Below are 18,690 nucleotides of genomic sequence, written 5' to 3'. Positions count from 1 at the left end.
TGGTGGTGGTTCTACACATTTGAGGTTCCATGCGGTTGAAAGACCTGTGATTGCCGACTCACCTTGTCTTGGGTTCCTTTTATGGACTACTTTTGATTCTTCCACATGGTTTTTTCAGCATATTTCGTTTGGACTCTATTTTTGTCAATTGTTTGCACTGATTGCGATATATTATTGCACTGATGATTTATGTTTTTACTAATAATTTTTGTTATTTGTTTGCACTGATTGTGATATATCACCACACAGATGGTTTATATATTCACTGATACTGGTTGTATTTAGTGCTTTTTGTGTGGCGAATTTGGCCACACATACATCAATCTATATAGCGCGAGTCATCCAATTTTTTCTTTTGTTCATGTTATGTGTTTGTGTCACATTTAGACATCGCTGCTTTTTTATTATAATTTTAGACACTTTGAAGCGCAATTATTTTTTTCACTTTTTCTACCAAAATTTCAAAGGCCAAACTGGTAATTTTGAACGAAATTCAGTTTAAACAGAATCACTTCTTTCCAACTTACCAGTATACAGTTTGGAAAAATTATTATTTAAAACCCTGCAGATTTTGTAAGTATGCCCACTTACAAAGAAATGAAGGGTCTATAATTTTTATCATAGGTGTATTTTAAGTGATAGAGACAGAATATCAACCAAAAATCCTGAAAAAACACAATACAAATGTTATAAATTGAGTTGGATTTCAGTGAGTAAAATAAGTATTTGATTCCCTACCAACCAACAATAATTCTGGCTCCCACAGACTGGCTACAGTAGGTGCTCGTGTGGTACACAGATAAGTCCTGTCAGTTTAAGTAGGAGCTCCTAATGACAACTCGTTATGTGTATAAAAGACACCTGTCCACAGAATCTCTTTCTTCCATTCAAACCTCACCATCGTGGGCAAGACCAAAGAGCTGTCAAAGGGCATCAGGGACAAGATTGTAGACCTTCACAAGGCTGGAATGGGCTGCAAGACCATCAGCAAGAATCTTGGTGAGAAGGAGACAACTGCTGGAGCGATTATTCGCAAATGGAAGAAATACAAAATAACCATCACTCGCATTCGGTCTGGAGCTCCATGCAAGATTTTGCTTCATGTGATAAGGATGATCATGAAAAAAGTGAGGGATCAGCCCAGAACTACACTGGAGGAGCTTGTGAATGATCTCAAGGCAGTTGGGACCACAGTCACCAAACAAACCATTGGTAACACAATACTCCGCCATGGATTGAAATCCTGCAGCGCCCGCAAGGTCTCCCTCCTCAAGAAGGTACATGTACAGGCCCATCTGGAGCTTGCCAATGAACATCTAAATGATTCACCTTCCTGAGATGTGTGCAAACCTGGTCACCAACTACAAGAAACGTCTTACCTCTGAGCTTAAATAAATAATGATATTTGAAGCGCTTCACAATGTGCATAAAAATGAATATATATGAATAAATATAAATAAATATAAATACTCAAATAAATCCAGCGGTGAGTAAAAATTCCTAAAAAATCCAGCAATCAAAATAGTGTAAAATTATAAAAAAATTAGTGCCACCAAATGTGTAAAAAAAATCCACATAAAAAATCAACATAAAAATAAATATATATGGATGTATTCAGAAGGTTCAATTATACAAGTGTAGAATCCGATTGGTATAGAGCTTTGATCCGGTCTCACTAGCAAAGCTGTTTAAAAACACTTGCTTAATTAAGGTGCTCATTGACATTTATAGTAACAATGTTTCTTTTGCTTCTGTTCACAATCATAAACAGATCTCATTTGACAGGCAGATAAGAGAAAAAAACAATCATTGTGCAATAGTTAGGATACTATGGAAGAGCCCTGGGGCCATCATAAAAAAAAAATACAGAATTATGAGTTTTTTTTTTACAGAATTCTGAGTTTGAAAGTCAGAATTCTGAGATTCAAAATTGTGTGTGAAATACCTTATCAGCCCATACAATTAATTGCTATGATTAATCTGTTATGACCATAGACACACATTGTCCTGCTGCCACCTAGCCAATCACAATTCCCTCATGTAGGGGCAAAAGTACAATGTTTCCTACAAGTTGGGGTGCAGAGCTGTGCTGTGCTGGCCATTGTGTTCTGTTATCTATTGAAGCTGTGTCCCCCCCACTCACACACAATACACATGTTTTCAGCATGGCTCTTTATGTTGGAGCAGATGACAGAGAAGGATAAGACAGCAAAGGAACCAGAGAATCCAGCACTGCCTGCTTCCCTATACTGTGTACTATAACTAAGATAGATTTACATATCCATATACAGAGCAGAAGACATGTATGTCTGCAGAATGATGGTCTGTGGGTGTTACTACATTATTGCTCATTGGTCCTAAAATCTTCCTATAGACTACTATATTTATAAACTCAGAATTCTGACTTTAAATCTCAGAATTCTGACTTTTAATCTCAGAATTCTGTATTTTTTTTTTCTTTAAACTTACAATTCTGAATTTCAATCTCTTTTTTTTTTTTATGATGGCCCCAGGGCTCTTCCATACTATCCTTTCCTGCTTTACCTAAAACAAGTTTTGGCTGAAGCTCCACTTTGGGGACTCCAATCAGTCTCATGCAGCACAGTGGTTAGTACTTTCACCTGGCAGCATTTGGGTCCTTGGTTCAAATCCCAACTACAACACTACCTGCCTATAGTTTGCATGTTCTCCTTGTGCCTGTGTGGATTTCCTCCCATGCTCCAAAAGACATGCTTGTAGGTTAACCGGCTCCTGTCTAAATTGGCCCCTAGTGTGTGTAGGTATGAATGTGAGTTTTAGGGACCTTAGACTGTAAGATCCTTGAGGACAAGGACTAATGTGAATGTACAATATATATGTAAGCACTGCATAAATTGACAGAGCTATATAAGTACCTGTAATAAATAAATATGGCTTTGTTCTTCTGTGACCTCCAGCAATGTGGCGTACCGCACCCACTGCAAAAAAAAATGCAAAGGATCTTACGTTGGTGAAACAGGACAGAAATTGCAATGAAGAATGAATTTACACAGGAACACAAGGAAGATGATCTCTGAACACCTGTGGGACATCATTTCTCACAATCAGACCCACCCTAGAAGACATAAATGTTTTGGTTCTTAAAGGGAACTTCAAAACTACTCATGAAAGGAAAACTTTGAACTAAGAATGATAATTTTATTTGACACAAAAGATAATGGATTAAATGTGGACCGACGACATTGAGTGCATGCAAAAAATCTGAAAGTGTGGTTGTACTAAGGTTAATCGATGGATCTACTTCAGTACAAACAACCTGCCCACAGATGGTTCCAATTACGGCCAGTCCCTCCTGAACCGGCCAAGATTCGATCCATCTATGGCTGGCTTAACTCCCCTCCCAATCTATATCTCTCTCCCTGCCTTATCTCACAAACTACCCAAGCTTAACTGCTTGTCTACTGGGCACTTTTACCCCCTTCCTGCCCAGGCCATTTTTAAGCTTTCAACGCTGTCGCACTTTGAATGACAATTGCGCAGTCACGCAACACTCTAAGCCAAACAAAATTTTATAATTTTTTTTTCACACAAATAGAGCTTTCTTTTTGTGGTATTTAATCACCACTGGTTTTTTTTATTTTTTTACTGAATAAACGAAAACAGACCGAAAAGTTTGAAAAAAAATAAAAACTTTTCATAATTTTGTTATAAGAATTTTGGAAACGGTAATTTTTCTCCTTCACTGATGGGAACTGATGAGGCTGCACTAATAGGTGACACTGGTGGACACTGTTTTAACTGCACTGATAAAGAGGACATGGATAACCCGTGCCCTGATTATCAGTGTTTCACTTTTTAGAGAAGCCAGTTATAGGCTCTTCTACTCTCCTCATGCTGTCAGCATGAGGAAAGGAGTGCTGATAACCGGCTTCTATTTACTTCCATGATCAGCTGTGATTGGACACAGCTAAGCACGTGGTAAAGAGCCACTGATTGTTTACCTCAATCTGTGATCAGCAGTGTCCTCCCAGAACTAGCCGTCTGCGCTGTAGCCGTCATTCAGCTATAGCACGGTTGGCAAGTGGTTAATTACAATTGTTGTATATGTTTGTCTGTGCTTTTTTGTTTTCCTCAGAGATGGTCTTGCCTAACATTCTGCTAATACGTTGCATATTGGTAATGCTTGGACCTTGAAGGGGGCACCACCCAAAATCAGAAAATTTGGATGTTCGTGAAAATGAAAAAAGTATCATGAACAGACTCAATATTGTTCTGTGACCAAATCTGAAGTTTAATCTGCTTAGATTTGGTCATTCTGGGTGTGTTTTATGTATTTCCTCCAGATCTGTGCATCCAGTGTGAAACATTTCTTTCCTGTAATAAAGACCAGTCATTGCTGCTCTCTCTCCCTGTGCAGGGTCACTGGTCTTGTCTCCGCCCCCTCCTGTAGTTTTCTGTAGACAGACTGTAGTGGGTGGGGCCTACTGGGTACATCCTACAGCTCTGCTCACTGCACAGGCTGTGTACAGCACAGGGATGATGTCGCCGCTGTCAATCCAACAGAAAAAGCCAGCACCACGGTGGATCCTCTACAGTCATAGGCTTTATTCAGCGGGTAACAAATAACTGTAGGATGTCAACGCGTTTCAGCCAGAGCCTTATTCATGAATAAGGCAACCTTTGGCTGAAAGGCATTGACATCTTATGGCTGTTATTTGTTACCCACTGAATAAAGCCTACGATTGCAGAGCATTCACCTTTTTCTGCTGGATTGACTTTTGTGGATGAGGTATCAGCTGCCTCTGCCTGAGCACTGCTCATATACCTGCGATACCATTTTAGGAGGTAGTAGCACTGGTTTGTGTATTTCTGGCAGATGTCATCACTATATTTACAAGGTACAGTGGGGGAAAAAGAGTATTTGAACCCCTGCTGATTTTGAACCACTGACAAAGAAATGATCAGTGTCCAGTTCCATTTGGTGAATATACAACACAAGCCCATTTGACCCACAGAACATATGTTCTTGTGTGTCCAAATGCTATGGTAACACTCCCTAAGTTTGTTGGTGGAACTCTTCACTTCACGTTCACACCATGTTGTCATGATTTCTACACAAAGTTTTTGGACTCATGTTTTAGCTATTTAGAACATATATGTCTCTAATATTGTTTCATTATTCATTTTTTACTTTCTTGGACTTTTTTGGACACTCATCACCAATCAGTGGGTTTATTTGCATTTTTGCTTTTTTATTAGTGATTATTGGGGTATATTTCCCATCTGTTTCATATTTCATTGTTGTATTTTGTTTCATATTTAAGCGCTACACTTTTGGTACCCCCTTCGCAAAACATGACTTAGTACTTGGTGGAAAAACTCTTGTTGGCAATCACAGAGGTTAGACGTTTCTTGTAGTTGGCCACCAGGTTTGCACACATCTCAGGAGGGATTTTGACCCACTCCTCTTTGCAGATCCTTTGCAATTCATTAAGGTTTTGAAGCTGACATTTGACAACTCGAACCTTCAGCTCCCTCCATATATTTTCTATGGGATTAAGGACCTTAATGTGCTTCTTCTTGAGCCACTCCTTTGTTGCCTTGGCTGTTTGTTTTGGGTCATTGTAATCCTAGAATACCCATCCACGACCCATTTTCAATGCCCTGGCTGAGGGAAGGAGGTTCTCACCCAAGATTTGACGGTACATGGCCCCGTCCATTGTCACTTTGATGTGATGTGGTGAAGTTGTCCTGTTCCCTTAGCAGAAAAACACCCCCCAAAGCATAATGTTTCTCCCTCTGTGTTTGACGGTGGGGATAGTGTTCTTGGGGTCATAGGCAGCATTGCTCCTCCTCCAAACACGGTGAGTTGAGTTAGTGCCAAAGAGCTCAATTTTGGTCAAATCTGGCCACAACACTTTCACCCATTTGTCCTCTGAATCATTCAGATGTTCATTAGGAAACTTCAGATGGGCCTGTACATGTGCTTTCTTGAGCAGGGTGACCTTGGGGGCGCTTTAGGATTTCAGTCCTACATGGTGTAGTGTGTTACCAATTGTTTTCTTGGTGACTATGGTCCTAGGCTGCCTTGAGATTATTGACCAGATTCTCCCATGTAGTTCTGGGCTGATTCCTCACCGTTCTCATGATCATTGAAACCGGTGAGATGAGGTGAGAGGTGAGATTTTGCATGGAGCCCCAGACTGAGGGAGAGTGACAGTTATTTTGTGTTTCTTCCATTTGCAAATAATTGCACCAACTGTTCTTATCCTCTCACCAAGCTGCTTGGCGGTGGTCTTGTAGCCCATTCCAGCCTGGTGTAGGTCTACAATCTTGTTCCTGAAATCTTTGGACAGCTCTTTGGTCTTGGCCATGGTGGAGAGATTAGAATCTGATTAATTGATTCTGTGGACAGGTGTCTTTCTTTTATACAGGTAACAAGCTGAGATTAGGAGCACTCCCTTTAAGAGAGTGCTCCTAATGTCAGCTCGTTACCTACATAGAAAACACATGGGAGCCAGAACTCTTTCTGATTGATAGCGGATCAAATACTTACTTCACTCATTAAAATACAAATCAATTTATAACTTTTTTGAAATGAGTTTTTCTGAATATTTTTGTTATTTTGTCTCTCACTGTTAAAATAAACCTACCATTAAAATTAGACGGATCATTTCTTTGTCAGTAGGCAAATGTACTTTTTTCCCTCACTGTAATAACTGGGTTTTCAAAGGTATTTAGTGCTTACAAAGTGGATTTATATCCCTAGTGACTGTTGAGGAATATGTTTAAATGAATGATTTTGTGCTCAGAGTTCAGCATTAAATGGATTTGGTTCTGGGCCAGTGCATCTCGCCAGTTGCGACGTGGTTTAATTTTTGCCGCAGCCAAGAAGCAAAGTGTTGAGTATGTACAGCCCTGAGCAGCTGCATGCCCTTCCTTACTGTGGGCAGTAAAACCGGCAGCTCAACCCCCTGCTTTTTCCTCCCTCTGGCCGCCTGTGTGAATGAGCCATAAGGGGCATATTTTGGAATAAAACACATGCATCTGGAAGATTTACCTGCAGTGAATGTTTGAATATCAGATTCATTGCTTTATTATGTATGCCCCTAAATTAACCTACCACACATACACCCCTTTTATATAAAAAAAAAAAAAAAAAAAAAAAAAAGGGGGGGGGGCACGCATTCCAAATAAAGTGTGTGTGGGGGCGATATGAGAATACATTTTTAAGCACATTTTTTTCCAATGCCGTTCACTGAGCAAAATTTTGCAGTTAAATCGATTTTGCCTAAATTATCATTATTATGCTTATCCACCAAGAAAGCCAGCAAAGGAGTGATCTCACACGGCGATATCAGCCATGGCAGACTGCGTAATCCGGTCATGACCGGTATATTTTAAGGCGTGTGGGTGGTTAGAGATGCGGTTTTGGGTTTCTAGAGACATGAACAGTTTGATTCCCTCGTAGATGCAAGTCCATCAGCGCTTCCCCTTTAAGAGCAGACTGCGGCACCTTAGATGAACTCCGCTGCAGACGGAGAAGGAGAAGGGAAAAAAAAAAATCCAAACGCTTTGCAGCATCGCCGTCCTTCATGATGTCATTGTACAGGTGTCAGCTTGCAGGAGCCGAGACACTCTCTCTCCAGCTTGTTGCTAGGACATGAAGGGGAAAGCGGCCCCCGATTGGTCCCCGTATTTCCCCACGTGAGCCAATAGAGAGCGATCAGCGGGGAGCAGCGCCAAAAAAAAAAAAAAAAAAAAAAAAGACGATTCTTTTCTTCTTCGGGGACAAATAACGTGTTGGAAATCATCGTCCGGGATTCTGGGCTCCACAGGGGCCACACTAAGGCCAACAAAGAAAATCCAGGGGTAGAGGAAGTGTCGGGGGGAGGGGGGGATTTAAAGGGAAAAAAGAAATTAAAAAAGAGAACAGGTTTAATATTTTAAAGGCACAGGATGGGAATTGAGGGGCCATCATAATACATTCAGTAAAAGAACATTCACAGATACCGTAAAGCGTGATGCCTAAAAAAAAAGATGGCAGCATAGTGGGTGCAGTTATTTGCAATTGCGCGCAACAAAAAAATGCCGCTGTTTTGTTGCCACCTTTGGCCTAACACAGCTGTGCACACAGATCTGTAGGCCACACTGCTGAATAGTTCTGTAAGGCCCGTGTATTTGAGTATTTGGTTCTGTACGGCCCCCACACATCGTATCCAATCGAAGTGAATGCGAGTAATTTTTCAAAATTTTTTTTTTGCACATTTTTTATTCATTACTTTTTATTTATTTATTTTTAATTGTCAGCAATGTGGTTATATTGGGTTTATGGTATATTTGTCAGTCTAATCTGTTTAAAGGGGAGCTCTGCAGAGTAAGGAAAGCAGAGGTTTATATGTGCTCTGAACGTGCATTAATACAGGGAATGATTACTAATATACTCCCATTGAATTTTTCTTTATAATAGTTTTGCACAATCCCTTTTCAGGAAATTGACAGTAGGAGGTTCTGCACTGTGAACTAAATTGAATCTTGCACAGAGAGGACCACAGGAGTGCAATAGTGTCAAACTATACTATAGGCCAGGAAAGCAACACCATTGCAGCAATGCATGATTTACAGTGCATTACCGCAACACACAAGTGGTGGTGCCGCCATTTACTTTTAATGTTGCAACTTTGCAAGCTCACAGATAGGAACCTTCTATGAGTTGTGAAGAACTAATTTCAGTACATGTCCAAGGTTTAGGTGCATTGCAACTCTTTCAAAATAATGCAACACATGTTGGAATGCATGGGGTAGCGCACCCAGGCCCAATACAACCATAAGGGTGGCTTAGGCACCCGCCTTGAGGTGTAGTAAAATTTGAGTCCTCAGCCACTTGCTGGGGATTTGGATTTTTAACATGCTGCAAACGTGCTTTTAACAAGCTAAATCTTGGATTTCAATGTGAGAGTGATACAAGCATGAAAAAAACTGACAGCTCCGGTCGGAGCTGCTGTACTAACCATGCAAAGTTAGTTCAGCAATCCCCCCCACTGAGCTGTTGTGTTCTGGCAGGGGGGCGGCCCCCCTGCCAGAACACTCCGATCAACGCTCTCTGCCGTTGGCTGAGAGCGCTGGTTGGGAGTCGGTCGACTGCTGGTTCTCCAGCTCGTTGGACATACACACGGCCGAACGACTTGCTTCTGTCAGACAGCCTGACATGCACACGGCCCAAATGTCGAAATTTTTTTTTTTTAGGCACCTTTTGCAAGGGGAAGGTTGAAATTTGACTTGTGGTTCAATGCAGGTTATGAAAACAGCCAATCACACAATCCAGAAATATGTATGCACACACAGCACGCCTCCAAAATGCTGTATTGAAGGAATGTGACCTTTTGGGTATTTTACTTCTAGAAAGGTTGATGCCAATATATTAAATTGCGAATTGGCTTGTGTAGAGAATTTCTGCATCTATTAAAATCTGCAGTGCTAGTTTTAGATGGAATGAACATTTCATTACTCTTTCATTAGTAATTGTTGGGCTGTATCCAATGGTAGAGATTTGTCACTATGTGAATTTAAAATAGGGTGTTCTGCACTATGCTTTTCTTGAAGTCCATTGAAGGACACAGGAAGTCTTTAACCTGTTATTCTGCTGTCTACAGGAGGATTGGACTGTGCCAAACTGTATGTCAACTCAGGATAATTTCTCCTACTACCAACATGCCCCAGTTGTATGGCAAAGCAGTACTGGGAACATGATCATGAACACAAATAGCTAAGACCTCCTTAAATTGACTTTACGGTGAGTTTATAAATCCTGTGTTCTTTCTGGTCCATTGAGGGACACAGGAATAATTAAACCTTCAGTATGTCCACAAGCAGTCCAAATGAAGGGTGGGCAACAGCAAACAAAAGCTAACAGACCCAAACTGGCTGCAGTTTAATAGCCACCTGAGGGAACTTTACCTCGAAGCTGGCATCAGATGATCTGGGAAACAGTTGCCAGATTGCCAAAACCCTAGCAGCCCTCACAGATCTAGGAGAGCCCAATCCTTGAAACCATAACAATGTTATGTCTGAGTCACCTTGAGATGGTGGGATGAGAAGCCAGAGCACCCTTCTGGTGTTCATTCGGAATGCCAAAAAGATAATCAGTCTTTCTGAAAGAAGCAGCGGTTGACAGGTAGACACCCCAATTTGCATCCAGACAATGAAGGAAAATGTTCCTTTTGGTGAAGTGAAACCAGAGGGATGGGAAAAACAAGGCCCTGTCCTGGTTTGCAGTGAACGGTAGAAACTACCTTAAGCAAGACGCAAGTCCATGGGCTTCAAAACTACCTTGTCCCCATGCCAGTGGCAGAACTACCAGGGTCCTAAAGGTCACACTTACGACTGAGGCCTGGTGTTACGCCACTGTGGGCGGGGGGGGGGACGAGCCCAAGCAGTGTTGCCAGTGTAAAAAAAAAAAAAAAAAGTGCCTGTTAAAACTACACTTGTCCCAAGTTTCCTCTGCCCCCATCCGGCCCGAGCCCAGCCGCGCAGATTACTAATCGGCCAGTCCGGGAATGCATTGGTCAGGTGGGCGGTGACATCATAGCTCTTGCCGCCTTTCCAGCAAGTTTGAAACCAACTGCAAGGAAGGAATGCGAGGGAGAGGATGACCAAAACCTGCAGGCAATTACAGGAGGTCCGTGTGTGGCAACTCCAGGCCGCACAGAGTCTGTGGGGCAGTCAGTTACTCTATGGGAGGTCACTTATGTAAGGGGCAAGTAGAGATCCTAAGGTAAGGGCAACACTGATATAAAGGTTTCCCTCATATCAGTTTGCCTCATACTTTCCACCTTACATCAGGGACTGCAGCGTTCACCCTTGCACTGTAGGGTAAACCCTGTGGACTCTGATGTACTGTTAAGGGGAACTCTGATGTAAAGGGGGCTCCGGTAACTCTGATGTAAGGGGGGATTTTAATGTAAGGGCAGGAAGGGGGCCCACTGCAGAACACGTGAAAGGTCCCCAATCCAGGAGTAAGGGCCCCAGGCTCGGAGGGAAGGGCCCCAGGCTTAGGTCAGGGCCTTCATTGTTTTTTGCACTGGTGCCCTGAGGGTTCTAGTTATGAATCTGCCCTATACACAACCAAAAGGGGTTCCTAGTGGATAAGGCTACCAGTTTAGACACTCACCTTGCAGAGGTGATAACTACAAAACACACCACCTTGTCGGTGAGAGTAGAGAAAGGAATGGGTTCAAAGTGCGGTTTCTATAATGCAAAGAACCAGATTCAGATCACACAGAAGAATAGACAGGGTGAGCTACATGGAAAGACAAAGATTTTAAAGGAGTTGTAAAGGCAGTTTTTTTTATCTTAATGCATTAAGATAAAAAGCCTTCTGTGTGCAGCAGCCCCCCTAATATTTACCTGAGCCCCATCTCTGTCCCCTTTGATTGGCTGAGACACAGCAGTGGCGCCATTGGCTCCCGCCGCTGTCAGTTAGCCAATCAGGAGAGAGAGGGGGCAGGGCTGAACGGCAGCTCTGTGTCTGAATGGATAGACGGAGCTGCAGCTCGGCTTGGGTGCCCTCATAGCAAGCTGCTTGCTGTCGGGGCACTCAACAGGAGGGAGGGGTCAAGAGCAGCAAAGAGAGACCCGCGAAGGAGGAGGATCGGGGCTGTGCTGTGCAAAACACAGAGGAGGTAAGTATAACACGTTTGTTATTTAGAAAAAAAAGAGACTTTACAATCACTTCAATAAAAAGGTCAAAGAAGGCCAACAGCCTCCAAAACTGAATAGAAGGAGCAGAAACTTAAAGCAGAATTTCACACTCTCAATCAACACTGACTATTTTTAATCCTTGTGCTGTATATGCTATATCATATTTACTTGTTTTAAACTTTTATTTACTTTTTTTAAGTTACTTTCTGGTTTCCATGCCTAGGCAAATGATACGATACATCCCAGGAGTCTTCAGGAGGGACTTTCTCAGCTTAGCTTACCCTCTCCTGCTTGCATGCCTGAGAGCAAGTGGAGTCCAGGAAGTAAATGCTACATGAATCATCTGCCCTTACTCAAGATGGACATGGCCAGAAATGATAGAGGGTGTTCTCAACAAAATAAAGCATGGAATCATGGAAAGTTGGGCGAGTTTGCTTTGAATACTAAAAATTAATTAAACAGCATTTTTGGTTTGTGGTGCTCAGATGAAGTGTAGTTCCACTTTAAGAGATTAAACTGTCCCTCAAAACCACGGGCACCTGCCAGGAAGTGGTGTAGCACATGCGTCTGTGCCAGTCTGGAGTAATTAGGATCACAGCAATGCCCTTTTTGGGTTGGGGAACAGTGGAAAGGTTGGAGTAAAACACTAGAAATCCTTCTGCCACAGACACTGGAACAACGAACCCTTGATACAGAAAATTAAACCGGGTTTGATGTAGATCTGCTAATCTGTGCAATGACACATCAAGGGTGGAGGCAAAAACATGAAGAAGGGCCAGGGAGCAAAACTCCAGTCCTGGGTAACTCCTACACCCAAGTGGCTGAGATGAAATTTGCCCAAGTGTTATCAAAGATTAACAAAACAGACAGATCCTAAACCTTTCATATCAAGGAAGGCTTGGTCTGAGGAGTTGGAAGACTGAGTGCTAGATGTTGTGGGTGGACTGGGAGCCAAACTCAATGTGTTGAGTAACAAAAGTGAAGTTTCTTAGTGATTAGAGAGGAATATTCTGTTCCCGAGGCTTCGTCTACTGCGGAAGATCGGTGCTCTTGCCATCAGTAGCATTCTTGATAACAATACCAAGAACTGGTCCAGGGTAGGTGGGAGGATGACGATAGTGCCACTAACTAAGCAAATTCGCTCTTGTATGGCCAAGCTTTGGAGCAGAGGATAAGCAGATTTTAGGCTGCAGACATCAGCACAGTCAATCAATATACTACAAGTAATCCCAGAGCTGTTAATAAGTGAGCTTGTCTATCCTCTCCCTTGTCTAGAAGTAGACATGTTGCAACCAGGTGATAGTAAGGCAGTGTACAGGCTCAAACTAAGAGCAAAGCCTCAGGTATTCATAAAACTCAGACAGCTGGTAGGGTGGCAAGAGGTGACCAAAATCACAGTTGGTGGGCAGCAGGTATAAATCAAGCTCCACGTGGCTCTTTGCAAGCAGGAAAATGCTGTATGTGGGGAAAGAGCACATGTACAACACTCCACCTGGCAGATGTGTCACCATTCACTCCCACAGTGTTAACCCACTTTCTCAGAAAAAAACCAACAGGAAATAAAGGTGCCCTTTAGTGCAAGCACTTTAGCAATGCCAGAGGCTCTGGACTTGTACAGTTTCAACCATAATAGAGTCTGGAAAACGCCCCACCTGGAACCCAGTGCCAAAGATTCCTTCCAGGCTATCCCCATAACGTCCAGTCTGTTGGGGTCTGACCACAGTACTCTAAAAGCTGGACAACTGTGCCAAATAGCTGAAATCGGAGAGACAAAGCTCCAGCCGTGATGTAGACAAGTGTCTTGAGTTGGTATTGCAGGGGATCTGGATAGTGGCAATTGCTGACTGGTTCATTCTTTTATTAGACAAAGCAATTGCCTAATTTTCCCTCTTTAGAGTGCTGGGAATAGGGTAATTGTTATATCTCTATTATTTACACCCAGTCCATCTCTCCCTCCTTCCTATCTAATGCTCCTCTCCTGAAATACTCTGCTCTACTGGAGGACTCAGCTCCTTCTGCTCTCTCCTCTCCTGGAATATTCTGTCTGCACTGCTGGAAGACTTCGCTGTCACTCTCACCTTGATGGGCTGATTAATGAGAACACAAAAAAATAAAGGTCATGAAACTTGAATGCAATTGGCTCCTATGGTCATTAGCTCCATTTTTTTAATCCACGTTTGAAAAGTATATCCATAAAATACAATCTTTAAAAAAATTGTACTCAGCTGGTTTCCAAATTCCATTGTGTATTCTGAACACTTCAACAATAAGTCTAATTAGTGTCTTATTCTGGTGAAGTGGTGAACGCAGAGGACTCTGTCGCCCTCTACTGGTCACTTTTATCCAGACCCCCCGATTTGTAATAGAAAGTTATATGACATCCTGCAGTGATGTTACCCCTAAGATTCTTGTAGCATTTGTTCTTCCCACACAACAATGACCTTTACCTTCTACAGAACAGATCTGGGGTCAATTTTGGAGTAACAGTGCCAAGAAAAAAAAAATGAATGCCAAAATATTTTAAAAATCTACAAACTCATAGCAAATGGAAATAATGTAGGTGATTTGTTTTTGTAAGTTTCCTAGCAATTAGCAGTGTAAAAATCTTGTGGGGATTGCTAGGATGTAGATTTAGTTTTTGTTTTAGAATAGATATATACATACATACATATACACACACTCTATAAAAAAATTAAATTATATATAGCCACACACCGTGTTTCCCCGAAAATAAGACCGGATCTTGTATAAAATGTCTACAAAAAACACACTAGGGCTTATTTACAATAATCTACATTTATTCAAATGTAGTCATATCATGACGATCTTAAAAAGGTTGTAACCCTAAAAAAAAAAATGTAAATGTGTATATATATATATATATATATATTACAAAAGTGAGTACACACCTCACATTTTTGTAAATATTTTATTATATCTTTTCATGTGACAACACTGAAGAAATGACACTTTGCTACAATGTAAAGTAGTGAGTGTACAGCTTGTATAACAGTGTAAATTTGTTGTCCCCTCAAAATAACTCAACACACAGCCATTAATGTCTAAACCGCTGGCAACAAAAGTGAGTACACCCCTAAGTGAAAATGCCCAAATTGGGCCCATTAGCCATTCCCCCGCCCCCCCGTGTCATGTGACTCGTTAGCGTTGCAAGGTCTCAGGTGTAAATGGGAAGCAGGTGTGTTATATTCAGTGTTATCGCTCTCATTCTCTCATACTGGTCACTGGAAGTTCAACAAGGCACCTCATGGCAAAGAACTCTCTGAGGATCTGAAAAAAAAAATTGTTGCTCTATATGAAGATTGCCAAGACCCTGAAACTGAGCTGCAGCACGGTGGCCAAGAGCTGACAGTGGTTCAACAGGACAGGTTCCACTCAGAACAGACCTCGCCATGGTCGAACAATCAAGCATGGTGGTGGGAGTGTCATGGTCAGGGGCTGCATGAGTGCTGCCGGCACTGAGGAGCTACAGTTCATTGAGGGAACCATGAATGCCGACATGTACTGTGACATACTGAAGCAGGGCATGATCCCCTCTCTTCGAAGACTGGGACGCAGGGCAGTATTCCAACATGATAAAGACCCCAAACCTGACCACTGCCTTGCTAAAGAAGCTGAGGGTAAAGGTGATGGATTGGCCAAGCTTGTCTCCAGACCTAAACCCTATTGAGCATCTGTGGGGCATCCTTAAACAGAAGGTGGAGGAGCGCAAGGTCTCCAACATGCACCAGTTCTGTGATGTCATCATGGAGGAGTGGAAAAGTACTCCAGTGGCAACCTGTGAAGCTCTGGTGGACTCCATGCCCAAGAAGGTTAAGGAAGTGCTGGAAAATAATGGTGGCCACACTAAATATTGAGACACTGGGCCCAATTTGGACATTTTCATTTAGGGGTGTACTTACTTTTGTTGCCAGTGGTTTAGACATTAATGGCTGTGTGTTGAGTTATTTTGAGGGGACAGCAAATTTACACTGTTATACAAGGTGTACACTCACTACTTTACAATGTAGCAAAGTGTCATTTCTTCAGTGTTGTCACATGAAAAGATAGAATAAAATATTTACAAAAATGTGAGGGTGTACTCACTTTTGTGATATATATTTATATTTTGTTATATCCTGATCCTTTAAAGCATGATAGAAAACACAGTACTTGTGTGCTGTGTCATTTAAACCTCTCTATGTTCTAAAAAACCTGGAATACAACATTGAAATGTTTTTAAAAAGTTCCCGTTTCCCCTGTCTTCGCTCTCCCTCTCCCCCTGTTAGCGCAGGACATTCTGTGATCCCAAAATACAAAAAAGGAGACATACTCAGAGGCGTAACTAGAATCTTCAGGGCCCGGTGCAAGAAACCATGAAGGGCCCCCACCAGGGGAGTTGCTAGGTCTACAAAAGATCTCGGGCTAGAGCCAATAGCAGCTAAGTAAGGAAAGTCATACACTTTGGCGGGCATACATATGTATATATTATATATATGTGTGTGTGTGTCTATCTATCTATCTATCTATCTATCTATCTATCTATCTATCTATCTATCTATCTATCTATATATCGTTACATATCTGAATGCGGATCCCCCACTTACATCAGGATCCCCAGGGATCCACCACCTACATCAGGGTCCCCAGAGAGCCCCCCTTACATCAGGGTCCTTAGAAAGCCTCCCCCTATATTAGGGTCCCCAGAGAGCCATCCCTCCTTACATCAGGGTCCCCAGGGATCCCCTCCTTACATCAGGGTCCCCAGAGAGCCTCCCCTTACATCAGGGTCCTTAGAGAGCCTCCCCCTATATTATGGTCCCCAGAGATCCTCCCCTTACATCAGGGTCCCCAGAGAGCCTCCCCTTACATCAGGGTCCCCAGAGAACCCCCCTTACATCAGGGTCCCCAGGGAGCCCTCCTTACATCAGGGTCCCCAGAGAGCTCCCCCCCCACATTAGGGTCCCTAGAGAGCCTCCCCTTACATCAGGGTCTCAAGAGAGCCTCCCTACTTATATTAGGGTCCCCAGAGCCCCCCTCATTACATCAGGGTCCCCAGAGAGCCTCCCCTTACATCAGGGTCCCCAGAGAGCCTCCCTTGAATCAGTGTCCCCAGAGAGCCCCCCTTACATTAGTGTCCTCAGAGAGCCCCTTCCTTACATTAATGTCCCAAGAAAGCCCCCCCCCTCACATCAGGGTCCCCAGAGAATCCCCCCTACATTAGGGTCCCCAGAGAGCCCCCCCATACATCAGGTTCCCCAGAGAGCCCCTCCTTACATCAGGGTCCCCAGAGAGCCCTCCCATCATCAGGGTCCCCAGAGAGCCCCCCCATACATCAGGGTCCCCAGAGAGCCCCTCCTTACATCAGGGTCCCCAGAGAGCCCCTCCTTACATCAGGGACCCCAGAGGGCCCCTTCCTTACATTAATGTCCCCAGAAAGCCCCCCCACATCAGGGTCCCCAGACAGCTGACCCCCCCTTCAAGAGGTTCCCCACATCTGTGTCCCCAGAGCCCCCTTTCCTTACATCAAGGTCCCCAGAGAGCCCCTCCTTACATCAGGGTCCCCAGAGAGACCCTCCTTACATCAGGGTCCCCAGAGAGCCCCCCCCATACATCAGGGTCCCCAGAGAGACCCTCCTTACATCAGGGTCCCCAGAGAGCCCCCCCCATACATCAGGGTCCCCAGAGAGCCCCCCCATACATTAGGGTCCCCAGAGAGCCCCCCCATACATCAGGGTCCCCAGAGAGCCCCTCCTTACATCAGGGTCCCCAGAGAGCCCCCCCCATACATCAGGGTCCCCAGAGAGCCCCCCCATACATCAGGGTCCCCAGAGAGCCCCCCCATACATCAGGGTCCCCAGAGAGCCCCCCTTACATCAGGGTCCCCAGAGAGCCCCCCTTACATCAGGGTCCCCAGAGAGCCCCTCCTTACATCAGTAATAAATAAATATATTTGTATGCGCTAAAGGCTATAAATACGTGAACAAAGAATATAATAAATCTATACAATATTAAAAGAAGAAGAAAGTGACTATAATCCACAATTGAATTTATGAAAAATGGTAACATGCACCATGCAAAAAAATGTGAGAAAAAAAAAAAAATCCTTTAAATGATTAAAAAAAAATATATATATATATAAGTGCTACTTGATAAATAAAGTGTCCGAAACCAATTTATACAAATGAATATATCTCAGTTCAAGCCATTCATAAGAGTATATAAATCAAAGTGCACAATAGTGTCCAAACAAATAGCAGGCAATCCTCATGCTGGTTTTTTGGAAAAGTGCTAAATATTCCTCATGCTCTTCTTATGAGATGTGCACATTAAGGCATGCTGCAGTGCTCTCCAGTGACCCCCAATGGATAATGCGCTCACCTTAGAGCGTGTGACACAGTAGCTAAACAGTGTCAAAACACGCATTAGAGCCACTCCAGGGCTCACACAGGGTATGCTGGTGATGATCTCTATCTCGCTCAAATGGTGACATATATGAAAGAAAGGAGACTCATAGCATAATACCGCCAGGAATTTATTTGAAAAGCCCTAAAAACAATCCCTCCAGGAGGGTACTCACAATGCTTGGGTGCGTCAGTGCACCATCCTATCCAAAACATGCAATACAGATGAATCCTGTGGCGTGCGGTGCGGTGTTCAATCCTCTGCCTGTCTGTGTGTAGAAAGCTCCGTCCTGCCCCTCCCCCCCATACATCAGGGTCCCCAGAGAGCCCCCCCATACATTAGGGTCCCCAGAGAGCCCCCCATACATCAGGGTCTCCAGAGAGCCCCCCTTACATCAGGGTCCCCTGACAGTTGACCCCCCCTCCTTCAAGAGGTTCCCCATGTACCTGGCTGGTGGAGGTGGGAGGCGGCGATCGGCAGCTCTATGGTGTCCACAGGCAGGGAATCTCCATGAGGCTTGTAGTTCTTCTCCCGAGTGTATACAGTGTAGAGGGGAGGGGCCTCTGACCCGGGCATGTATCAGCAGCAATGTACAAGCAGAGCGACTCA

The 18,690-nt window shown here is 43.4% G+C and overlaps 1 protein-coding gene across 5 annotated transcripts in view; it reads right to left on the bottom strand.

Annotated features, from left to right (window-relative positions):
* LOC141111116 (uncharacterized) overlaps positions 1-18,690 on the bottom strand; it is a 134,060-nt gene that overhangs the window by 107,582 nt on the left and 7,788 nt on the right. For all 5 annotated transcript variants that reach the window (XM_073603135.1, XM_073603140.1, XM_073603142.1 and 2 more), the window contains one exon: positions 2,895-2,957. Coding sequence is in view for 2 of the 5 variants with exons in the window: in XM_073603142.1 (XP_073459243.1) it covers positions 2,895-2,957 (63 nt within the window). In the remaining 3 variants the exon portion in view is untranslated. The remainder of the gene's footprint in view (positions 1-2,894; positions 2,958-18,690) is intronic.

This window comes from Aquarana catesbeiana, linkage group LG10 (assembly GCF_042186555.1).
Source record: "Aquarana catesbeiana isolate 2022-GZ linkage group LG10, ASM4218655v1, whole genome shotgun sequence".
NCBI classification, from domain to species: domain Eukaryota; kingdom Metazoa; phylum Chordata; class Amphibia; order Anura; family Ranidae; genus Aquarana; species Aquarana catesbeiana.
Note: the sequence above shows the minus strand (reverse complement) of the source record. Positions and strands in the feature narration are given on the sequence as shown.